Genomic DNA, 25655 nt, shown 5'->3' on the forward strand with positions numbered 1-25655 from the left:
CAGCAACTTTGCTGATGTTTCTCCAACAGCATTTTTTAGCCTCACAATCATTTGTACCCTTGTTCTATTTAGATCGAATGTTCTGTCTCTTGTAGAGAGAAGACTAGTTCGTTGAACTTTTTGATTATTGTTTAGGCTAAATAGACACGCTCGTGCGAAGGAAAAGCATACACAAAGTTGGTATCATTAATGTCTCATGAACAAAATACATTGAGTAGTACTAAAAGCTAATAGATGAATTTGCATTTATAGCATGGACAACCCAACCGATTATCATATGCTAATGGATGGTACCCTTCAACTGCAGCAGACTGATCAGACGCTTTGGGTTCTGATAATACGTAATTAGTGCATTTATAGCAAGGACAATCCGATTGATTATCATATGCTAATGGATAGTACTCTTCAATTGCAGCAGGCTGATCAGGCGCTTTGGCTTGTGATGATACGCAATTAGTAGCTAATTTATAGTCTTCTTTAACCGCAGGCTCCTCAGAAATCCACTTATCATAGCTGGAACTACATTTATTGCTTGCAAAACCCACTGCTCTGCTGGCTGTGATACTATGGAACCGTGCATGCTCTTGCGCAACAAAAGGATGGTGCAAAAGCATCTCGGCCGTCCACCTGAACCTCCAGTCCCGAACCAAACACCTTCCCAAGAAATCCTTTCCTTCATCAGACAAATTCTGGGGAATTCCCGGCAGTCCTTCCCCGAGCGCAATCTCGCGTCGCAGCTCATGCACGTCCTTGAATTTCTTCCCCGCCCATGCTTGCTTCCCCGTAATCATCTCAATCACCGTGCATCCCAGAGACCAGATATCCATCGGTGCTTCGTTTAAATTATACGAAACTGATTCCGGCGGCCTGTAACTAAGTGTTACGGGGCATCCTTTCTTCAGCTTGCTGAATCTTTTCTTCGCGGCTCCAAAATCTGCTATCTTTAAGTTGTTTCCACCGTCTGGGGAGGGGAAGACAAGAATATTGCCTGGCTTAATATCGCAATGCACGTACCCTCTTCCATGCACGTAGCTTAGAGCTTCGAGAATCATGCGAGTGTATTCCCGGACGTCACGTTCCGGCAAGGCTCCTCCATGTTTTCGGATCAGATGCTTGAGGGAGCCGCCGGAAGCAAACTCTAGTAACATGTTGTAAATCTTTATGCCATCCTCAAAGCTGACGTCTTCCCCGAAACAACGAAGAATTCCGGGGCAATGACGCAGCTTGTGAAGAATGTGGGCCTCCTTCTGAAGCGACGACGACTTCTTGTAATCGGCGGACTTGACGGCAACGGCGGGAACGTTCAGTGGGTCTCTGGGATAGCGAGGAACCGAGTAGCTCACCGTCCCGAACGTGCCCTTCCCCAGAACTTTCTTCTTCACCCAAGAACCCATCGTTGATTGATTGATATTCATTCCTCAACAGAATCCTCTTCTCTTATCTTCTTCACTAACAGATCATCAGAAAGGTTGAAGTATTTTTATTGTGAAGTATCCTTCTCTCAGTTGAATTAGATTTCCTTTTCAGAATCGGATTGGGTTCCTTCTCTTGCAAGTCTTTCATGTTAGGATTTTGGGGTTCGATGTAATAGTCTAAATTTTAATAATATTTTTTAAAAAAATGAAAATTTTAAAATAATTTTTGAAAAATTTAATTCCGAAAAAATTGAAAAAAAATGAGTCCAATTTACAAATTTTTTACTTTTGGGGCAAAAGTATAATTATAAACTATTTGGGATTTAATAGAGGGTGCAATTGAGAATTTCCAAAATTTTTGGTCAAAAAGTAATTTTTATAAAATTGACACGCTAGACAATTTTGGCAACTTTCAGTAATCAGCTTTAGGTTCAAAATTCCATCAAACCAGATTATATTGCCCGAACCCAATTTTCGTCTTTGTAGGATAAGATTGAAATAAAATTATAGGTCTTAAGTGCAAATGCAATAATAGTTTAGATTACTCGTTCTAAGTGCAATGTCAATTCAATTATCTTCGAACCTAATCAGATCCATCAATGAGTATTATAAGTGAAACAGATGTAGGCACATTAACGATTCTGATTCGAATTACAAGTGATAATATATATATTCTACTTAAATTGGGGTAAGGGTTGGGTCTCTTTTTCAAAATTAATAACTTTAATTCTCTTTCTCTTTTAACATATACAACTTTTCAAATTAATCAAGTTAAATAAATAGAAAATACATTCTTAATTTCTAGAATATCTTATACAAAGAAAATGCTAGAAAGCCCGACGGGCTTAGTGATGGATTTACCGAAATGGGGTAAAAAGTCAATTTTGCCCCCACGCCTTGCTTTCTCCCTCATCCTCCCATAGATTTTCCCCTGCTCTGGTGCGTCTCCCCTACCATGACCGCCGCCTCGCCCTCGCCTACAGTTGTTGCATCGATTGTTGACGAGGGCGACCATGACAGAAAGGCGACAACAGCGAGATAGCAACCATGGCAGGGGAGACAGTGGCCCGCTTTGCAAATTTGCAAAGTGGGCGGGGCAAAATCGTCTTTTTTGCCCCCTTCTATGAGTCGCTCGGTAGGCCCGTCGAGCCCCGTAGAGCGACTCCTCATACAAAAGATTAATGTTATCAAAATTATATTATACCCAAAAAAACCAAATCTTTTATATTTTCTATTGATAATATATGTATATCCTTTTGCTTATTTATATATAAACATAAATATAGGATTCTTGCTCCCAGTGGAATCAGGTTTCACCCTTTACAGCCTTTCCTTTGATATCACTTTGGACTTGTGAGAATTTTCATGGATTAATTTTTCAAAAATCTTTCCTAAGTTTGCTTTGTGTGTCCAATTGGTTGTTTTAATTTATTTTTAACTAATGCAAGCAACCCCTAGTGAAGTGTTTGTTTCAATTTAGTTTCATAAATGATTTTTTTTTATTTTGGTAATATAGTGTTTATTAAAATAAGTAAAATAAAATTATATTAAAATAATAATGTTGGAATATTTTTTAAATCAAAATATAAAATAATCAAGATAAGACTGAAAAGCATTTTAAGATTTTTATCAAATTGTTTGTTAGTTTTTTTTGGAATGTACTAGAGGATATATGTATCATTTTTTTCTTATTTATAAGTTTTAAGATATGTTTATCTAAATAGGAGAAAAGATAAACATAATTGAAAAATATTAGATAAGAAGTCACATGCTATACACATTACCGTTGTTACAGTGCACATTACCGTTGTTACAGTGAACTTGACCGTTGCTACAATAAATTTGACATTTGCTATAGTGCCGCTACAGTATTTTTCAAAATGCTTATAAATAGTTCCAAATTTATTTTGGAGATGATCCATTGCCCATATTGCACATCCTAAACACTCAAAAGCTCTCAAGCTAATTTTCAAACATTTCAAGACTCTCAAAAATTCATTGCACATCCACCAAAGAGCCACAAGGTAAAAGGAGAAAAAGAAATCGCAAAACCGAATCCGATCTTCTCCATTCAATTTGAGATTACAAAATTATTTATTTATTTAAAAATTATTACCTTGTATAATTTGTTCTTAATTTCTTATTTGTGTCTAAGTGTAGACAAATTATCTGTAACAATTAAATTATCATTGTGAATTGTATAGGTTTCCTAGAACCATTAAAATCAATGTGAATCTAATTTTCAAGGTAAGTTATGGAGAAAACCTTGGTGTTGGTGGTTTTCCTATAACCTATTGTAATACAGGAGGGTATCTAGATTCTAATGTGAGTTAGTGTGGAAATCTTAGTGAGCCCCAAGGGTGGTTGAGATCTTAGGAGAGTGGAGTAGATGTGTGTGGAAACATCGAACCACTATAAATTATTTTGTACCTCATTTATTTATTCTTATTATATCTTGTGGCTTATAATTTATTAATATCAAACTCACATATATATAGTTATAAAATCTTAATTTGTTTAAAATTAAATAATAAGAATTTAATTAAAAGAAAATAATTTAAATATTCTTAAAGAAAATAACTAATCAATAATATTTATTAACAGGGAGAAAAAATTTTAAACACTTAATTCGCCCCCCTCTTGAGTGACCATACCTTAAGGGACCAATAATTAGTATCAAAACAGACTTATAAAATAATTAAACCCTTAGTTTATACTTTAACTTAGAAGAGATCTAGATGGTCTCATTCACCAACCAAGCTATAACCGAATGACTCTCACCCTCTAGACTACCGTTCTTTAATGACACAAATTTTTCCTATTGGAAGATGAGGATGGAGTCATATTTATTTTCAATAGATTATTATTTATCAAAAATTATTAGAGATGGTTTTACCATGTCTTCAAACATAGAAGAAAAATGGACTGAACAAGATATTAGAAAACATCAAATGGATCATAAAGCTAGGTACATAACATTTTGTTCAATCCCTCATTGTGAATTTGAGAAACTTTCTGCTTGTTCTACATCACATGAAATATGAAGAAAATTAAAAATAATCTATGAAGGAATAGACCAAGTGAAATACACTAAGATTAATTTACTAATGTCCCAATATGAGAAGTTTAAATTACTCCAAAATAAAAACATTAGTTAAATGAATGATAGGTTCCAAAAGATCATAAACAACCTAATAATGTTAGAAAAAATAATTTTGGAAGTAGATCAAGTTAAGAAAATTCTTAAGAGACCAACACTAAAGATTAGAATATTTTATTTTAGTCATTTGCTTATTTATAGATAGACTTATGAGAACTTCCATTATTGCTATAGCAAAAAGGAAAACCCATATATATTACAAGAAGATAATGAAGAACCTTAAGAAAATCTTTTTCTCCAAGATCACGTCATTAGAAATCAATTTCAGTGGATGGGCATAGTGAAAGATGACATCGAAATAGACTATATGCTTGGTAATGATGGTGTAATTATTATATAGGGTTCAAAATATTTCAGTATTATTTAGGAATTGATGATAACTTGAAGGAGAAGCACTATCCTCGGTGGGAATCGAGCAATTTTACCCCCTTGAATGCTCTAAGAACGAAGGTCCTCGCTACTATTGAAGGCAATGACTATTTGAAAAAGCCTCTACCAATAAGGGCACCATCTAATAAGAGGAACTGGAATAAGTATTGTCGCTTCCATCGAGATCACAGCCACAATACGGAGGAATGCCACTAGTTAAAAAAAGAGATTCAAGAGCTCATTAATCGAGGTTTCTTTAGGAGTTTTGTTGCCAGGGAAGCAAACTCCCAAAAGGGGAGGGAGCGGTGTTTGCGGAGTCCTCCCCCCAGGAGGGACTGAGTTGAAGAACAAGATCTCGTTCGGAATTCAACCCAGAGGGAGAGACCATCGCAAGCAGGAGAACTCCCAGGAGCAAAGGGTGAGGAAGATTTAAGAGCGAGCCGGACCACGAGGGTGAAGAGGTCAAAGAGAGGGGAGACGATCTCCTTTTCGGACAACGACCTCCCGGGGTATCCGAACCGGAACGATCCATTGGTAATAACAGCCAAGCTCAAAAAGTGGGAGCTTTGGTGTATCCTAATAGATGTGGGTAGTTCTTCAGAGATCTTATACAGGAAAGCTTTCTTGGGCATAGGATACCAAACAAAGTACTTGAGACCGGAACATGTCCCCTTGGTCGGATTTGATGGGGAAGCAGTGTATTCGGATGGAGTCATTCAGCTTCCGTTGATCTTGGGAAAGGGTTCCCGAACCTCTCGGGTCAAGTTAGATATTTTGATGACAGACCTGTCTGCAACTTATAACATGATTCTAGGAAGGTCGAGCCTCAACGCTCTTCAGGCTATTCCTAGCATGTATCACATGATGGTAAAGTTCCCTATGGCTAATGGGGTAGGAGAAGTGCGAGGGGATCTGTGTTTGGCCCGAGAATGTTACATGGCATCCATTGGCGTGGTAAGAGGTGCGGAGACCCCGCGAGGGAAGATGAAGGAGAATCCACTACAAGGGAAAACTTCTGGTCATGGGAAGGATTTGGAAGGAGAAAGAGCGGGGGGACCCCAGCCAACTATTAGTTTCTTATTTGATGGGTCGAGGATCCGAAGATGGCAGAGCCCGTGGACAAGCTCGATGAGGTACCTTTGAGGAAAGATCACCCTGATCATTATGTAAAGATAAGTGCTAAGCTGAAAGACCCCTTGAGGGGTCAAATTTTATCCCTCATTTGACAGTACGCAGATGTCTTCGCATGGATAGCCCAAGACATGCCGGGGGTCGATTCGAAGGTCATGACGCACAGGTTAGGGATACGTCCAGATTTCTGACTAATCAAATAGAAGAAGCAAAGTTTTGCCCCAGAAAGAGCTATAGTGATTAAGGCAGAGGTGGAGAAGCTATTGGAGGCGCAATACATTTGGGAGATAGATTATCCTAATTGGTTAGCAAATATGGTGTTGGTGCCCAAAAGAGAGGGCGAGTAGAGGCTTTGCATCGACTTCACTAATCTTAACAAGGCTTGCCCGAAGGATAGCTACCCCCTTCCTCGGATAAATGCCTTGATTGATGGGATGGCTAGCTGTTTATTGATGAGTTTTCTGAATGCCTTTCAGGGATACCACCAGATTTTGCTACACCCCAAAGATCAGGAAAAGATGGCGTTCATCACTAAAAAAGCAACCTACTCTTACACAGTAATACTGTTCAGGCTGAAAAATGCCGGGGCCACCTACCAGCGTCTAATGAATAAGCTCTTTCAACATCAGTTGGTCCGAAACATGGAGGCTTATGTAAATGACATGTTGGTGAAAAGCCTCGTTGCCAAGCATCATCCTATAGATTTGGAAGAATGTTTCCAAACTCTTCGTAAGTTTCACGTAAAACTTAATCCTGTCAAATGTGCTTTTGGAGTTTCTGCAGGAAAGTTCCTGGGTTATATAGTCCATCATTGAGAGATTGAGGTGAACCCAGCGAAGGTTAAGGCTATTTTAGACATACTGGCTCCGAGGAACATTAAGGAAGTATAGAGCCTAACAAGAAGAATGACAGCTTTAGGGAGATTCCTCTCTCGGTTAGTAGAGAAGGGTCTTCCTTTCTATAAAGCCTTGTCGAAGGTGAAGAATTTTGTCTGGGACGATGAATGTCAAGAAGCTTTCAACAAACTGAATGAACATCTAACTTCACCTCTAGTTCTCACCAAGCCTCAGCAAGAGGAACCGTTGTATCTTTATTTGGCAGTGGCCAAAGAGGCCGTAAGTTCGGTGCTAGTTCGAGAAGAAGACAAAAGGCAGATTCCTGTTTATTATGCCAGTAAGCGGTTGACAAAAGCCGAAATTCGGTATTCTCCCATGGAAAAGTTAGCCTTTGCCTTGATAATCTCGATGAGGAAACTTCAACCTTACTTTTAAGCTCATACTATAATCGTCCTCACTAACCAACCTTTGAGGCAGGTACTTAGTAAATCGGAGCTCTCAGGAAGAATGTTGAAATGGGCGATGGAGCTCACGGCTTTTGATATTGAGTATAGGCCTCGACCGACTATCAAGGACTAAGCCTTGGTAGATTTTATCGTCGAAGGGGTTGGATTTCAGAAGGTTGTGGAACAGGATCAAAGGCCATGGATGTTGGCCGTGGATGGAAGTTCGACCTCGGGCGGCGGCAGAGTAGGGCTGATGATCAGAAACCCTGACGAACAAACTTGGACATATGCCTTGCACTTTGAGTTCCGAGCATCTAATAATGAAATTGAATATGAGGCCCTACTAGCAGGATTAAGATTGGCTGAGCAGTTGGGAACACAACGAATCGAGGTGAGTTCAGACTCCAATTTGGTGGTACAACAAGTGAATGGGGAATATGAAGCTCGGGAAGGTCACATGGCAAAATATCTGGCTATGGTCAAAGAGTTGTTGGCGTGCTTCCAATTAGTGAAGATGGAATATGTTCCTCGAGCCATGAATATGGAGGCAGATCTTTTGTCTCGAATCGCTTCATCCTTTTTCCCTACGAGCTCTCGAGAAATCCGAATTGAGTTTCTTCCGCAAAAGAGCATCGAGGAGTTAGTTGAACAAATGTGTGTTGATACCTAACCTAGTTGGTTGGATCCTGTGCTATTATACTTGAAGGACGAAAAGATTCCTAAAGGCGATTTAAAAGCTCGGGAGATCAAGAGGAAGGCCTGAAGTTTTGTGGTAGTTGACGGAAAGCTTTATAAGAGGTCATTTTCGCAGCCCCTACTCAAATGTATCCGGCCCCGAGAAGCAGACTACATTCTAAGGGAAATCCACGAAAGGATATGCGGAAGTCATGTTGGGGCCTGAACTTTTAGCCAGAAGGCTCTTCGGCAAGGGTATTATTAGCCAACAATGGTGAAGGATTCAGAGTAGTCAGTCAGAGCCTGCGATAAATGCTAGCGAACCTCCAACCTGATTCATGTACCAGCTGTCACATTAACTCATCTGGCCATACCTTGCCCTTTCGCTCAATGGGGCATCGACATCTTGGGTCTTCTTCCTCCAGTAGCTGGCCAAGTTAAATATTTTATAGCCACTATAGATTATTTCATGAAGTGGGTTGAAGCGGAACCAATGGCCTCCATTACTACTTGGCGTGTAAAGCAATTTTTGTGAAAGAATGTGGTCTGCCGATTTGGAATCCCTCGAGTCTTAATCTCAGACAACAGCACTTAGTTCACTGACCGATCGGTGCAGGAGTGGTGCCAGGAGTTGGGGATAAGGCAGCATTTCACTTCAATGGCTTATTCGCAAGCTAATTGCCAGATCAAGCTCACTAATCGAACCTTATTGCATGGCTTAAAAGCTCGTGTGGATAAAGTAGATGGAAGGTAGGTGGATGAATTACCAAGTATCTTATGGTCTTACCGAATCACGGCGAAGGTATCTACGGGCGAGACTGCATTCAATTTATGTTACAGTTCGGAAGCTTTGATCCCTGTGGAAATAGGGATACCAACCCTCAGTGTAATACCCCATATTGCAAAGTGTCAAGTAAGTTCAAGGAACTGAAAATCAATTTGAGAATTTAGTTAACTAATTACCGAATCGAAGGAAGGGAGTATCCTAGAACGTAAATATCTAAGGAAAAAAATATGTCATTGACAAGTGTCTTAAGACATGATTTATGACACTTAAAGAAATCGGAATAGAGATAATTTCTCAGTACGACTAATTTTAGTTTGGAAAATCGAATGATCGTAAGGGATGTAATACTCGACATTTTTAGATTCAAATACTTGAGAAAATATGATATTTTAAGGGATTGTGGATGTTTTGAGACAAAAGTTCAATTTTTGAGCCAGGGGCAAAATAGTAATTTTTGAGGTTCGGGTAAAAGTGTAATTTACTTAAAAATCAGGGATATTAGCGTAATTAATCAATTCTTCAAGGACTAAAATGCAATTAAAAATTAGCTCAAGGACCATGTGAAAAGGGTCTAAGTACAATTACCCAAAAGTTTGAGCTGAAGTGTAATTCTTGAAACCTTTTTACTAGGGACATTTGAGAAATTCAGGAAAAGTCTCATAAATGACTTTAGAGATAAGGATAAAGTCTCATGATAACATTAGAGATAAGATGAAACCTCATGATGACGTTAGAGATAAGATGAAGGCTCATGATGACTTTAAGGATAAGATTTGATTAGATAAGATAAGATTTGGATAAGATTTGATTGGATAAGATTTTGTTGGATATGATTTGATTTGAATAAAGATTTGATTTGAATAAAATTTGATTCGGATAATAATGATTGCATAAAATCTTAGAAGATTTGGAATGATTACAGAAAATCTTAGAAGATTTAGAATGATTGCAGAAAATCTTAGAAAATTTAGGAATGATTATATAAAATCTTAGAAGATTTAGAATGATTGAAAAATATCTTAGAAGATTTACAATGATTGCAGAAGATCTTAGAAGATTTGGAATGATTGGAAAAGATTTTGGAAGATTTGAAATGATTGCAAAATATGTATTTCTTGGTGGCTAAGTTTCCAAAACCTAAAAATAGGGAGTTCATGGCTAAGGATTCTCTCATTCAAAGTTGTGATAAATTTCGTGCTAGATGAGAGTGCTTCGGGTTTAGTGGATAGAGGGCTTTTAAAGCATACGTGAGGCATCACACGAGCAGAGCACTTGGGCAGCGCGCGTAAGGAGATGGTTGGGTCAAAATACTTGAGGAGTTGCACAAAAGTCGAGGTTGAGCACAAGATTTGAGATGTTCTAAGTTTCATTCAAGGTGAGTGGTTCTCCCCCAAACTTGTTTACTGTGAGTTTTCACCCCCAAAACTTGACTTATTGTGAGTGTTTGCCCTCAAAACTTGATTTATTGTGCTTGTTCTACCTGAACATATGGAGATTTCATGCAAAATGGTTTTATGCATGCAAACGGTTTAACTTGTGACGGTTGGTTTTATGAGGGAGGTTCGTCCCTAAACGTTTTAAACTTTTGCATTGCATTTTATAAAATGTTGTCTATATGATGCTTTGAATTATGACATGTGGCATGGTCTTGCGTTTTGTGTGTTCGTATGGAATGTCAGCCTAAAATATTGTCTGGATAGTGTAGCCATAATTCTCCAAGGGCGTGACGGAATAATAGGGGTATCTGGTGCTAGTGTGCATGTCGGGATAGCCGCCTTGGTTTCCATGCTGGGCCGTTTGGTCAGGGAAGTTGCACTAGGATGACTAGGTGGTCCATATTGTGTTGTTCATGTGGGATGTCAGCCTAAGATGTTATCTGGATAGTGTAGCTGTAATTCTCCAAGGGCATGACGGAATAATAGGGGTATCTTGTGCTGGTGAGTATGCCAGGATAGCCGCCTTGGTTTTTGTGCCAGGCCGTTTGGTTAGGGAAATTGCACTAGGATGACTAGGTGGTCCATGTGAAATTTTGGAGTTGGGATTATGTGGTGGTTCCTGGATGCTTAGAGTGGGAACATAATCTCCGTCGTAAATGTGGTGAGCCGGGTTCCTACATTGATGTGACCCTCTTGGGCCGGGAGTTGGTAATGATTGTTCCTGAGATGTTGGAGAGATGCGTTGGCTTGCCCTTTTTAAGCTAGAATCGCGTCGTGTCATCGAGTCAGTATGGTGGCATAGCTTTTAAGAGAGATTACTCTTTTCCCGTGGTAGGGTTAAGCGCTAGGGATTCTCTTGGGTTAGGGCTTATCGGGTGTATTAATTTATTTCATGTCTTGCATTCATTCATGAAAATATGTTTTTGAACTCTCACTTAGATGATTCATCATCTAATATGGACTTTGTCTCTGGAATATTCAAACGTTCTAGGTGAAGGCAGTGGTGCAAAGGGAAAAGGGATGGCCGATGAGTGACGGCGATTAGTGGATAGTTTATTTTATGTCATTTTTAATTATGTTGTTAATTTTGATGACGTCATGTAAACGTTAGTTCAACTTATATTATGAATAAAGTGGTTTCGATTGTGTCTATTGAGGTTTCGATCTAGCTTCCGCATTTGAGATGATGTACCTGTCTTAGTTTATTGATGGTTCATAGTTGATATATTGAGAAGGTGTAACGGGATCTTTAGGGAATGGTTTTTGTGATGGGTTTTTATTTGGAAAAAAATTTATATCCTCGAAATCTTACGTTACCTAACGCCCTGGGAGAGTGGGGTGTTACACTCAGAGTGGAGCTTTTCGATTCAAAGTCGAACGAGCAGAATCTAAGACACAACTTGGATCTCTTGGATGAACTCCGTGACCAAGTGAAGGTTCGACAGGCAGCTTACAATCGATGTATTGAGAGGTACTACAACCGAAGGGTTAAGGCAAGGAGTTTTTTGCCCGGAGATTGGGTGATGCGGCAAGCAGACATTCGAAGCACTCGGGAGGTGAACAAGTTGACACCTAACTGGGAGGGCCCATACAGAATAACGGAAGCCCTCAGTCCGGGTGCTTATAAACTCGAAACTGCGGAAGGCACACCCTTCAAGAATACTTGGCATGTGCAAAATTCAAGAAAATTTTATCAGTAATGTTTCTTATTATTATGACTCTTGAAATAAATTTATATTTTTCTCCCAACAATTCAGTTCCTCACAGCAAATAAATCCTAGGGGACCACCCTTGACCAAAAAATGAGGTTAACCTCGGAGTATTAAAACCCCGAGTAAAGACGAAGGATCAGATGTGATCCTTTGGGACCTCAAACCCCGATAAAAAGACGAAGGATTAGATGTGATCCTCAGGGGCTTAGAACCCCAATAAAAAGATGAAGGATCAGATGTGATCCTCGGGGATCTCGAACCTCGATAAAAAGATGAACGATTAGATGTGATCCTCGCAGGCCTCGAACCCCGATAAAAAGACAAAGGATCAAATGTGATCCTCGAGGGCCTCAAACCCCAATAAAAGAAAAGAGAGAGGACCAAATTTGATCCTCGGGGGCCCCCTCCTTAGAGTCAAAGTCCAACATTTAAGCGCGGCCAAAAAAGGGGGGGACACTTAGCTTCCCCCGAATAATGGTTATTTAGCGCTGGATCTTTACAAAGAAATGTGAAAATTTTGTAAGTTTGAAAAAACAAACAAGCACAGAAAGAAGAAAATGTCTGCGTTGAATTTCATTAAGATATTGTGTTTTCAAATACAAAAGCACCTATTCTAAAGAAGACAAGGCAGCTGAAACATCAAAAATAATGGAGTCCACGTCCAGGTTCGGAAAGCGCTCATTCGTGAGTTTCTTCATGTACTTGAATCCACCCCAAATGACCCCTTCTAGCTCCATAGCATAAGTCTCAGAATTTCAAATTTCCTCGCGACCATTTTGAAAGGCCACGCGGGTATCTTCAAGGGCAGATCGGAGCTTTGCATTAGCTACTTAGAAAGCTTCCTTACACTGGGCATAGGACTCCATGGTTTCAGCTTGGCTCTTTTTGCTCTCCTTCAGCTCCGTGGATAGCTTCTTTGCATTCTCCCTGAGTTTCTCATTAGCGGCCTTCACGACATCCAGCTCTTCCCCGAGCTTGGAGTTGGCTTGATGAGCTTCTAATATCTCATTCTACGCCAGCTCCAGCTCCTGGTGAGCCTGGGCCTTGACCTCGTTGGCAAGCTTAGCCTCTTCTCGAGCTAACTCAATGGATTTATCGAGAACGTGCACATGATGCTCGAGGTCTGCTACCTTGGAAGATAAGGTTTCGGACTCCCGAAGCCTTCGGAGTTCAGAATCCAAAACCGTAATGTGAGCTAGATGGTTAGACTCTCGTTGGGTTACGAAATTCCTAAAGGTCGAGAGGCATTGCCAGGAAAAGAAAATCAAAGCCCGAAGAGAAAATCAAACGATTAATATTACCTTCAAGGCCTCGACATAGTAGTCCATGTTGCTGGGGGCGGACGGAAGGTTGGAGATAGCTAGGTGAGAAAGGTCTGCGCCAAGCTCGGTAGCAGGAGGCAGAGAGATAGTTGAAGTCGCCAAAATGTTAGGGGAAGCTTCGGTCACCTTGGGGTTTTTACTTATATCAGCTGGAGAGGGGGTGGAGGCACTTTCAACTCTTCGACGCTTCGCTTTCAGAGCTAGAATTTCCTTGGGAGATAGCACCAAGGTCTCCTCTAGTGAAGCTCTCCCTGTTAATTCTGGGTGGTCCTCTAGTGATATGGACGTTAGTATGCGCCTAAAGATAGAGGGAATTGGAACGACGCGGTGTACTAAGGTTGGCCCCATACCTATAGAAGGCTGACTCCTCGGAGCCTTCGCCCTAGTTACTTTAAGCACTTGGGTGATGGTTTCATTATCACTTTCGGACAGATCTTGAGATGAGGTAGGTGTTGCGGTCGATTGCTGAGTAGGTTGGGAGTCCTTCTTATTCTTCGAAATCTGGGACTTGGAGGAAGGACTCTTTGGGCGAGCTTCGACACGGCCCATTGGGGCCTCCTGGAAAGTCCTAGGGTCTTCCACAGCCATTTTCTTCGACCTGGGAGCTACGAACGGTCCTTTACTCTAGGAGGTCCTGGGGGTTTTCTCAGCTGTCTTCTTCGGCTTGGTCAGGGCAGAAGGTCCTTTACTCTTGAGAAAATCTAGGATCATCCCTTCGCTGATGGGGGAGTAGATTAACTCCCAGAGATTTTCAACTGTGCAAGAAAAATGAGGAAAATCAATGAAATCAATGTCCGATAAAGATAAAAGGAAGGAGGAAGTACGGAAGAAAGATAAAGGCTAACACTTACAAGTTTCACCATCTAGGCCCACTTTGCTAAGCGTCGGATTGGAAAGCCATTCCTCTTTCCAGTCCCGGTTGGGGGCCATGATCCTACTGGCCGACTCTTTTATGGCCTTGACGCTTGGGCGCTTACATTTGGTATCCAAGGTCTGCCCATTGCACACGGACCATATCTCTTGTGCAAATTGGACATTTTAGGGTGGATGAAGACGAAGCGCTCCTTCCAGTCATCTGAATCTTTGAATCCCCCAAAAAAATGAGCGATGTGGCTGTGACCTCAAGATGGGGACCTTTCTTGGATGCGAGAAGGCAGCCTTCCTTCACGACCCTTGGCGAAATAGAAATCCACCCCCCGGATCGCGATCGGAAGTAAAGAAATAATCAAAGTGCTCCCCCGTAGGCTTTACTCAGCCAAAATGGAAGATAACGATGAAACCCATCAAGTACCTCTATCCAAAAGGAGATAGTTGGGCTGGAACGATGGTGAGATGTTGAAGAAGGGGCATGACCCTCCCTCAAAGAGGCAGGCAAAAGCCCCTATCAAAGGCACGCTTGTAGATGCAGAGACGGTCGACGACAAAGTGACATGCCCGCAAATAGGTGTTGAACTCGACCTCCCATTCTTCGAGAAGCTTATATTTTTCCCTGAACTACTGACACTTCGACTCGCTTATCCATTGGCAGGGAATGGAAGAAGCAGGGTGATTTTCCCACTTAACAAGCTCCGCGCCGACTAAGTTAAGCCTTCCAAATCCAGTAATCACCATGAAAGAAAGTTAAGAGAGAGAGCAAAGAAGACGAAGGAAGAGAAGGGAATGCACACTAACATGGCAGCAGGCTAGGCAGAAAAATAATCGAAAGAATAAGTTAACAGAAGGGCGTGAGTCGCCTTTTAAAGCCTTGAAGGTGGAGGACAAAGAGGCAAGTAATGAGCATTAATTACCCAGAAATTGCGTGGCTCGAGAAATGAAAGGTTTGGATAGCGTCAGGGTAACGGATGTCGACATTGGAAAATATTGGTGACCACACCATGTATACACCTACAAGAAAAAAAAGCTCCTTAGCTCCTCGAACCCGATGGATCTCAACCTTCGGAGCAAAAGAGAGGTCAAACCCTCGAAGATAGTAGACACCAGATGCTTGAAACCTTCGAAGACTTCGACACTCCTTGAGCCATTCAAGTTAAAGGGTTCGAGGAGTGGGGGGGCAAATGATAAGGAAAAATATCCTCGGGCTCAAAATTACTCCAATACCCTGGGAACACAGCCAATAGTAGCAGTGACATGTGCTCGCTGGGGAGCCACTCCACTGACGCCATCCTTCTTAAGCCCAGAAAGGACACGTGGCAGATACGTCTCAACACACCGACTAACCTAATACCCAACGAAGATTCTCCGGATTCCTCGACATCAATCATCACTTCGAGGATCACGGAGATAGGGACTATCCCGAACCCCTAGGAAACGATTACCATATCCATATTGTTAAGATCATGGTTCGACAAGGGACGGGATGGGGATCCCGACGATTCGAAAATGGCATCCTTATCTTGGCAAGAGGATAAAAAAGAAGGCAATAGGGATGGGTAAGGGATTAGACTCTTTTTTTCCTAAGTTCTTGACTGTATACTGAAAACTGGAGATAAATTGGTGAACTAACTTGATCGTCAGAGTGATTATGGGGGAAAAAGTCCCCGACTTCATCTCTTTTCAGGTACCTAGTCCAAGGTAGAAGAAGGTGATCGGCCACCACATCATCACAAATGTAGTCAAGGCATCAGTTATTTGTAACCTGATCTCATGCATCAATGGCTCAAATGCCAACTCTTTCAGTCCATTTCTTTAGTAGTTGAATCTTGCTTTAAGACTAACACCAGCAAATTCCAATAAAACAGAAAATGCTCAGGTGAAAAACTTCAAAAACGTGTCATCAAGTGACAAAAACCATGATGCCGAGGCATTACAAGCATGTCTTTTGATTTGTGCAAGAACGAAAAAAACTATAACCAGAGTTTCTTTTCGCCCCAATCATAGCAAAAAAAGTCCATCAATCTGTGTGGCACTAAAACACACAGGAATGGATAACCCATGAAGCTAAGTAAATTTACATGAAATTCACAGCTAAATGAGCCATAACTAATAATGCAAATTCATGCTACAGTGATGCTCAGTTCAAAAAAGACAGAAAACAAAGTGCCTTATGCCTTGCCTTTGGTTCTATGGCATTAGGGACTTAACTCTTATTCCAAAGGCGCTTGTTACTTTTTTTTTTTGTTTCTCTGTTCCTTGTGGACGCTAATGGTTAATGGTAATGCAAAACAATAAATTTGTGAATTTTGTTTAAAGAGATCGATACCAATAATTACATCTCCAACATAATCACACAATACAACACATGAAATACTCTCTTCATTTAGGGGGTGAAAAATAATTATTAGCTCTACTCTTTCATAAGGCAACATTGAGATGAAGGTAAAGGGAGCTTACAATGACCAAAAATCATATTTTCATCTAAACCCTTTCAGCTTAAGAACAATTTCATCTCATCAATGCTTGCTCTACTTCTCATAGGAAAATCAAATCACTAAACTTGTTAATTTCCGGGTGTTTACAGCCACCTTCGTAAAAACTCAACACAGAAATGGGAGAGGGACTGTGTGGTAATGGAGTATCACAGGGCTCCTTATTATGGACCTGAAAGAAGCTGATAAAGAACCTTCTCAGGCTATCTCAGAATCAGAAATAGGTTAGTCAAAGAACAAGAAGAATTCGAGATCAAACAACGAGGCTCGGAGATAAGCCTTCCTCCCTCCTTTCTACTCCTTTGGATCCATGCAAGAGGAAATTAGAGGATTCGATAGTGAAGGCATTTCATCAGTACAACTTGGAGCAAAGAATGGTGATTCTAGAACTCAATGATGGAAAAAAGCAGAGGATCCAAGGAAAAGAGGCAGTCGCGAAATCTAATAGGGAACCTCCAAGAATCATATATAGATAGACAACACTACCAAGCCTCAATCCAGCTAGCTAGCTGGGGGCTAGCTACAAGGATTCTAATTCACCCAATCACCTCCATTGAGGACGATTTAGGCCATCATCTCACATGTCATCCCCAAAGAGCTTTTCACTAAGATCTTTTTTCTTTTTTCATTTTTGTTTTCCTCTGCTTAATTTTTGCTCTCCCTCCTCCAACGTGCATTTATTAAATAATCTTTTCACATGTCCTAACCATCTTATTCCCATCCTCCGCATCTTTATAGGTGAGTATATTGTTATACCAAATTAGTACCAGGATAAAATCCTAGCAGCTGCAAATTCTAGGGCCTCAAGGTCCTCAAGCATGTGTAAAGATTCCTGCTGCTACTTTTATATTTAATTATTGCTATGAACAAAGAGTTCAGAAGTGGTTAGGGGCTGTTTAGTTATGGAAAACAGCCCCTAACCTCAGGAAATTTTCTGTGGAGTAATTTTCAGAAAACGGAAATCTAGAAAACTTGTTCAAAGACAAAATATTCCAAATAAAAAATGTAGATTTGGAAAACTCAGTTTTCCACAATTGAACTTAACTTGGAAAACTCCTAAATGAGGTTTCTAAGTGTTCTTATTGGTTTGGAGATTCGGAAAATGCAATTTTCCAAAAATTTACACAAAAGAAATTAAAGCATCTCTCTTCTTCTTCTTCTTCTTCTTTTTTTTTTTTTTAACATAAGTTCCAATTTTCCAGTGTTCGTGATGAGTTTGTCCAAATCTAGTGTTGGTGATGCTAATTCATCTCGACCTTGGTTTGGTTTCCTTGTGGTTTCTTGAAAGGGGAAAAATGAGTGCAAAAGGAGAAACAAAAAAATCAAGCTTGTCTGAGTTCCACACTCGTAGAACCCTACTTTTCCTCTCTTGCCCTTAACAAAAATTTGTGGATTTTGTTGTGTGTCTATTCACCATTCCTGAATCTAAGGTGAAAAACTAATAAGAGCCTTTGTGAAGGATTTGATATTATGTTGTGGCAAGATACTTATGACATTGCGTGATGCTTACTATATATGCAGTCCAATTGAAAGTAAACAATTTGGAAAATAGTGCAGTGACAGATATATAGAAAGGAATTCTCTAGGAGTCTAACTAGGCCACCTGCCCAGGCATTTCCAAAATTACCCAGTTTCAATTTTTTGCCGGCATGCACACAAACCCTTAGTTGAGTGCCCTAACTATTTTCCCCCCTTTTTTTTTTCTGCTTTGTACACAAGTCAGGTATAGCAGGTAGGTGCTCTGGGAATTTTCTTGGATTTTTCTTGCTAGGCTGAGTTTAGGATTTCAGTACAGAAAACCTCCCAACGGCCTATACTCACCAAGTTGTCTTGCTGTTACAAATTACAATTATGTGCATTGAACCCATCCTAGCCTCCTTAGGTCTCAAAATAGGTTCCTTCGCATAATGGTTATGTCCTGTTCTGCTCTAGTTCTCATATTACCCAAACAATAAACTGTACTTCTCCTAGATCTGGTCACTTGGAATAAGAAGTGATTGCAGTTCTAAGTGAATTAGGTTATTCTTTTATGTAGGAAGTTTGATTGAGTGTAACTTGATTTCTGAAGTTGAAGAGTAACTATTTTTTGAAATTTTATGCCTTCATCTCTTGATGAACTCACACAAAGCTGTGAAAGTGAAGCCGGTAGAAAGAAAGGATGCCAAAAACATACTCTGTTGAGCCTATGTTGCCGGAAAATGTGTTACTTTCTTGGTTGCATATGACTTCACTGAGGATTGAAATTATGTTATGAAGCTGTGTGGAGGTTGGACAAGCCTTAATCCCACTAGGTGGAGGTCGGACAAGTCTTTACTGGAATCTTCTTTTTCTTCACGAAGGTGACATTAGACGACTATATGGTATATAGTTGGATGATAAAAGTCTCAATTCATCATTCTCTATTTCTCCATTTAGAAAACTCTTCCTGACAACTTGGATGGTTTAACAGTGGAACAACATTCTAGCTTTGAGTAGCGACTGGCATGCTCAAGTCCAAGAAATCTCATCAGAGTAGCTCAATCAAGGCAATAAGGTATTACTGCAAGCATTTTTTGAATGTTTCTTGCTTTTCGTTGGTCAGATCTTTGGAGACGAAAATATGTTTCCCATCTACTAATACTAGGCCTTGCAGGCAAAATCACTACAAGCCAGAAGGTCACGTGGCTTTTAGACATTATGAGCACATTCCTTATTTGGAATAACCTAGGTTGAGACCAAAGGAGGCCTGGGATAGGAAATTGCACCAGCTTACAGAAAAGCAGCTTGGTGAGTAGGAAGAAGGGATACTGGAGGTATGGGGCAGTGAAATCCCAAAACAGAGCCAAAAATATCTAATAAAATTCCCAAAAAGCCTACTCACCACATGTGATTCTAAGGGAAAATGGTTAAGGACTGAACTTGAACAGTTTGTGTTCATGATGAAAAAACTTTCAAAACTGGGTAGTTCATAAAAATGGCTGGTCAGTTGGCCTAGCTAGAGTCCTATAAGAATTCCTAGGTGAGTCCCCACAAGTCAAAAATGACTTAAAAGTGAGATCTAGAAGTTTTGGTTCCAATCCAGGGGCAGTTGGAGAATTTGGGTAGTTGAAACATAAGGTTTTGGGTTAAAGCTGATAAAAGTGACCAAATGGGCACATAGAGCAAGCCTGGCCATGCACACACAAATGAGTCACAATAATCCAAGAATCATGCCACATTGATGCTCCATTCAGGAAGACACAGGAAACAGAGTGCCTTGGGCTGGCCATTTGTGTATGCTTTTTTAATTCCTTGATATTAATTATTAGGATGTGGTTGCTATCAGTTGTGTTGAAATTTTGTATAAATTACCCGAAAAAACTCAAGTGCAACAAACTAGTCTTCTCAATACAAGAGAGACATAACACTCAATCGGGAAGAAGATTACAAAACTTGCTATTAGAGAGATCATTTGAAATTCAGCTATCAAATAAATCCTTACATTTATAATTCAACTGTTTTAATAATTGTAATAAATATAATGATTTCAAATAGAACAGTGCTTAGATTAATGTGTTTAACACTTAAGCAATTTGGATTAAAGTTGTTTGTCACTAGTAAGCTTGAACACAATTAAGCATTGGGCAGAAGAGTCTAAGTGAGTGATCCAGAATGGAATCAGAGCACAGGAAGCCTGCAAGATCCAATCATATGCACATAAGTAAATAGACTATTTTTTTTTTTAGTTCCCATAAGTAAATAAACTAAAAAATATATTAAAAGGGCATCTCAGTGCACAAAGTTCCCTATCCATCTCAGGTTTAAGCCGGAAAACACTGAATGCCTTCAAGCATTTTAAATTCTGCTTAAGTGGTGGTATCTCTAGTTGCAAATGGTATCTCTAGTTGCAAATACCAAACATCTCTATCCTTATTGTCTCCCTTTTTCTTCCTGGCCCGAGTAATATCATCAGAGAAATCAAGTATAACTCTGGCATCTTTTTAAGTAAAATATCAGTATAACTTTGGATATGGTATTTGTATCAGAATGCTTGGCTGTGATCCATTGACATGCTGGAGTAGCCTCTCTGCGACTGACACAAGATTATGAGCCATCACATTGGCCATTGGCCATATCAGCAGCAAAAGAACACAAGTTCTAGCTCTGGAAGTAACATAAAGCAGGATGAGAACAAGAATTCAGTAAGGTTGAAGGCCACTGGAATGTTGTGGCTGAAACTGTAGAGCAATGTATGACTGAGATTATACTTCTTGTATATGGAAGTTGCATTAGTTGTGATATTGGAGAGCGGTTGGTTAGGTTTGTTTTTTATGACAACCACATTTACATCGTATAAAAGTAACATCTTTTGTATTGAAAGGAATGGTATGAGTGTATTCATTCATCTTTGCAACCTAACTCTCCTATATATTCATCTTTTATATTGTTTTGCAACTCGTACAGCGCTGAACAGAAGTCTTTCAAATTAAGCTGTCCAATTAAACTTTCCAATAACATCTATATATAAAGAAGATTACTGAGTTTGCACTAGTTTTCAATTACCCGTAGAGTTTCCTCACACTCAACTTGAATTGATTTAAATGATCAACAGTTTGGTGGGAGAGCCATTCAAACAGAGAATATCTTTTTGCACTCTTCCTTCGTACCAGATTCATCTTGACAGCTCCGTGTCAGATTCATTTGGAGACTTAAAGCTTAAAATTTCAAAAACTGGCTACATTACTTGCCATTTTCAGAAGCTGAGTTACCACTTTCCTCAATCAAAGTTCCAAACTTAAGACTACTTCTAAAGTAAAAGAATAATCTAATTTAGTTAGGAATGCAATCACTTGCCATTCTCAAAGACCATATCTATAAGGAGAATAAGCATATATCAGGTTAATTACTGCAAAATTTCAAAGTTTGTAAAAATCTTTTGGGCACTAATCAGGCCCAAAAAGATTGCAAGAAACCAGAAAACCTTGGCTGCATTCCATCATGCACTTCAGGAGTAGTTTGGTCATTCTATAAGCCTCGAAAAATTCTGGAAACTTTGAGTAAGTATTTAAGTGTGTGAGATAAGCTTTTACCAAATGTGAACGAAAAAAATTAAAACTGTGGCTAGAATAATGCACTGGGTACAGCTGGAAAGGCTGTAACAACAGCCGCCATGCAGGGGCAAAAAATTTGGTCCCTGAAATCTTGTGTTGCAAGTGTGAAAAATCTAAGAAATTCTAAAAATCATTTGATGAACCGACAATTGCAAAGGGACTGCGCTATTGCTAGCCAGGTTCTGCCACAGGATGACCTATGCTGATATGACAAAGAAACAACGGGCATTTTGGTCATTTCAGAGGATCGATAAAAATAATGGAAAATACTGTACAATATTCTGATGGCCCGTTCAGTGTATAAGCCAATTATAGGAAATTCTAAACATGCTTGAGGCAAAAATGATGTGTTTGTTTTGAAATTAGGAGACCCGCAATTTTGAAAGATGAGAATTCCTAAGGATCCTAATGTCAAAGGAAATGAACAAAGAATCTAAACACCAACTTGGTCCATGAAACAACTTGTCCTTGATTGTATAGAACCTCGTGTTTAAATAGCCCATGGCAGTATAGTTATCAGTACACTAAAATATACAATCATTCAGTTCCCCTGTTAGGAGCAAAGGTAGGGCAATGGCCAGCCCAAGGCACTCTGTTTCCCGTGTTTTTCTGAACCCAGCATCAACGTGGCATAATTCTTGGATTATTGTGGCTCATTTGTGTGTGCATGGCCAGGCTTGCTCTATGTGCCCATTTGGTCACTTTTATCAGCTTTAACCCAAAACCTTAGGTTTCAACTACTCAATTCTTCAACTGCACCTGGATTGGAACCAAAGCTTCCAGATCTCTCTTTTAGGTCATTTTAGACTTGTGGGGACTCACCTAGGAATTCTTCTAGGACTCTAGCTAGGCCGACTGACCAGCCTTTTTTATAAGCTACCCAGTTTTGAAAGTTTTCTCATCATCAACACAAACCGTTTGATTTCATGAGTAGGCTTTTTGGGAATTGTATTGGATATTTTTGGCTCAGTTTTGGGATTTCACTGCCCCCATACCTCCAGTATCCCTACTTCCTAAACTCACCAAGCTGCTTTTCTGTAAGCTGGTGCACTCTCCTATCCCAGGCCTTGTTAGGTCTCAACCTACTTTATTCCATATAAGGAGTGTGCTCATAATGTCTAAAAGCCATGGGTCTTTCTGGCTTGTAGTGATTTTGCCTGCACAGCCTAGTACTAGTATATGGGAGACTTATTTTTGTCTCCAAATATATGACCAAGGAAAAGAAATATTGATAAAATGCTTGCAGTAATACCTTATTGCCTTGACTGAGCTACTATGATGAGATTGCTTGGATTTGAGCATGCCAGTCGCTACTTATAGCTAGAATGTTGTTCCATTGTTAAACCAACCAAGTTGGCAGGAAGAGTTTTCCAAATGGAGAAATAGAGAATGATGAATTGAGACTTTTATCATCCAACTGTATACCATATAGTCCTCTAAGGTCACCTTCGTGAGGAAAAAGAAGATTCTACTAAAGACTTGTCCAACCTCCACCTAGTGGGATTAAGGCTTGTCCTCCACCCAGCTTCATAACATAGTTTCAATCCTCAGTGAAGTCATATGCAACCAAGAAAGTAACACATTTGCGGGCAACATAGGCTCAACAGAGTATTTTTTTAGCATTCTTTCTTTGTACCAGCTTCACTTTCACAGCTTTGTGTGAGTTCATGTAGAGATGAACGCATAAAATTGCAAAAAATAGTTACTCTCCAACTTCAGAAATTAAGTTACAACTCTCCTTAGTCAAGCTTCCAACATAAAGAATAACCTAATTCACTTAGAACTGCAATCACTTGTTATTCCAAGTGACCAGATCTAGGAGAAGTACAATTTATGGTTGGGGTAATATGAGAACTAGAGCTGAACAGGACATAATCGTTATGTGAAGGAACCTATTTTGAGACCTGAGGAGGCCAGGATGGGGCCAATGCACATAATTGTAATAGCAAGACAACTTGGTGAGTATTGGCAGTTGGGAGGTTTGCTGTACTGAAATCCTGAACTCAGCCTGGCTAGAAAAATCAAAGAAAATTCCAAGAGCACCTACCTGCCATACCTGACTTGTGTACACAGCAGAAAAAAAGGGGAAAATAGTTAGGGCACTCAACTAAGTGTTTGTGTGCATGCCGGCAAAAATTTGAAACTGGGTTGGAAAAGCCTGGGCAGGTGGCCTAGCTAGACTCCTAGAGAATTCCTCTCTATATATCTGTCCCAGCCCTGTTTTTCAAATTGCTTACTTTCAATTGGACTGCATATATAGTAAGCATCACGCAATGTCATAATTATCTTGCTACAACATAACATCAAGTCCTTCACAAAGGCTTATTAGTTTTTCACCTTAGATTTAGGAATGGTGAATAGACACAACAAAATCCACAAATTTTTGTTAAGGGCTAGAGAGGACAAGTAGGGTTCTACCAGTGCGGAACACATACAAGCTTGAATTTTTTGTTTCTCCTTTTGCATTCATTTTTCCCCTTTCAAAAAACCTCTAGGAAACCAAACCAAGCTGTGCTTAATTACCTCATTAATCGCGGCGGCTTTGCTGATGTTTCTCCAACAGCATTTTTTAGCCTCTCAATCATTTGTACCCTTGTTCTATTTAGATCAAATGTTCTGTGTCTCTTGTAGAGAGAAGACTAGTTCGTTGAAGTTTTTGATTATTGTTTAGGCTAAATAGACACACGCGCGCAAAGGAAAATCATACACAAAAATTATATCATTAGTGTCTCATGAACAAAATACATTGAGTAGTTTAAAAGCTAATAGATGAATTATTTGCATTTATAGCATGGACAACCCAACTGATTATCATATGCTAATGGATGGTATTCTTCAACCGCAGCAGACTGATCATACGCTTTGAGTTCTAATAATACATAATTAGTGCATTTATAGCATGGACAACCCGATTGATTATCATATACTAATGGAGAGTACTCTTCAATTGCAGCAGGCTGATCAGGCGCTTTGGCTTGTGATGATACGTAATTAGTAGCTAATTTATAGTCTTCTTTAACCGCAGGCTCCTCAGAAATCCACTTATCATAGCTGGAACTACATTTATTGCTTGCAAAACCCACTGCTCTGCTGGCTGTGATACTATGGAACCGTGCATGCTCTTGCGCAACAAAAGGATGGTGCAAAAGCATCTCGGCCGTCCACCTGAACCTCCAGTCCCGAACCAAACACCTTCCCAAGAAATCCTTTCCTTCATCAGACAAATTCTGGGGAATTCCCGGCAGTCCTTCCCCGAGCGCAATCTCCCGTCGCAGCTCATGCACGTCCTTGAATTTCTTCCCCGCCCATGCTTGCTTCCCCGTAATCATCTCAATCACCGTGCATCCCAGAGCCCAGATATCCATCGGTGCTTCGTTTAAATTATACGAAACTGATTCCGACGGCCTGTAAATAAGTGTTCCGGGGCATCCTTTCTTCAGCTTGCTGAATCTTTTCTTCGCGGCTCCAAAATCTGCTATCTTTAAGATGTTTCCACCGTCTGGGGAGGGGAAGACGAGAATATTGCCTGGCTTAATATCGCAATGCACGTACCCTCGTCCATGCACGTAGCTTAGAGCTTCGAGAATCATGCGAGTGTATTCCCGGACGTCACGTTCCGGCAAGGCTCCTCCACTTTTTCGGATCAGATGCTTGAGGGAGCCGCCGGGAGCAAACTCCAGTAACATGTTGTAAATCTTTATGCCATCCTCAAAGCTGACGTCTTCCCCGAAACAACGAAGAATTCCGGGGCAATGACGCAGCTTGTGAAGAATCTGGGCCTCCTTCTGAAGCGACGAAGACTTGTTGTAATCGGCGGACTTGACAGCAATGGCGGGAACGTTCAGTGGGTCTCTGGGAAAGCGAGGAACCGAGTAGCTCACTGTCCCGAACGTGCCCTTCCCCAGAACTTTCTTCTTCACCCAAGAACTCAT

The 25655-nt window shown here is 40.2% G+C and overlaps 2 protein-coding genes across 2 annotated transcripts; both read right to left on the reverse strand.

Moving 5' to 3' along the window:
- Positions 1–227: 227 nt before the first annotated feature.
- LOC127788194 (mitogen-activated protein kinase kinase kinase 20-like) lies at positions 228–1394 on the reverse strand. The gene has a single exon (XM_052316304.1). It carries the CDS (start codon positions 1392–1394, stop codon positions 228–230), a length of 1167 nt encoding a protein of 388 aa, XP_052172264.1.
- A 23103-nt stretch (positions 1395–24497) lies between these two features.
- Positions 24498–25655, reverse strand: LOC127788195 (mitogen-activated protein kinase kinase kinase 20-like). Its single transcript, XM_052316305.1, has one exon. It carries the CDS (start codon positions 25653–25655, stop codon positions 24498–24500), a length of 1158 nt encoding a protein of 385 aa, XP_052172265.1.

Source organism: Diospyros lotus, chromosome 13, assembly GCF_014633365.1.
Source record: "Diospyros lotus cultivar Yz01 chromosome 13, ASM1463336v1, whole genome shotgun sequence".
Classification (NCBI taxonomy): Eukaryota; Viridiplantae; Streptophyta; class Magnoliopsida; order Ericales; family Ebenaceae; genus Diospyros; species Diospyros lotus.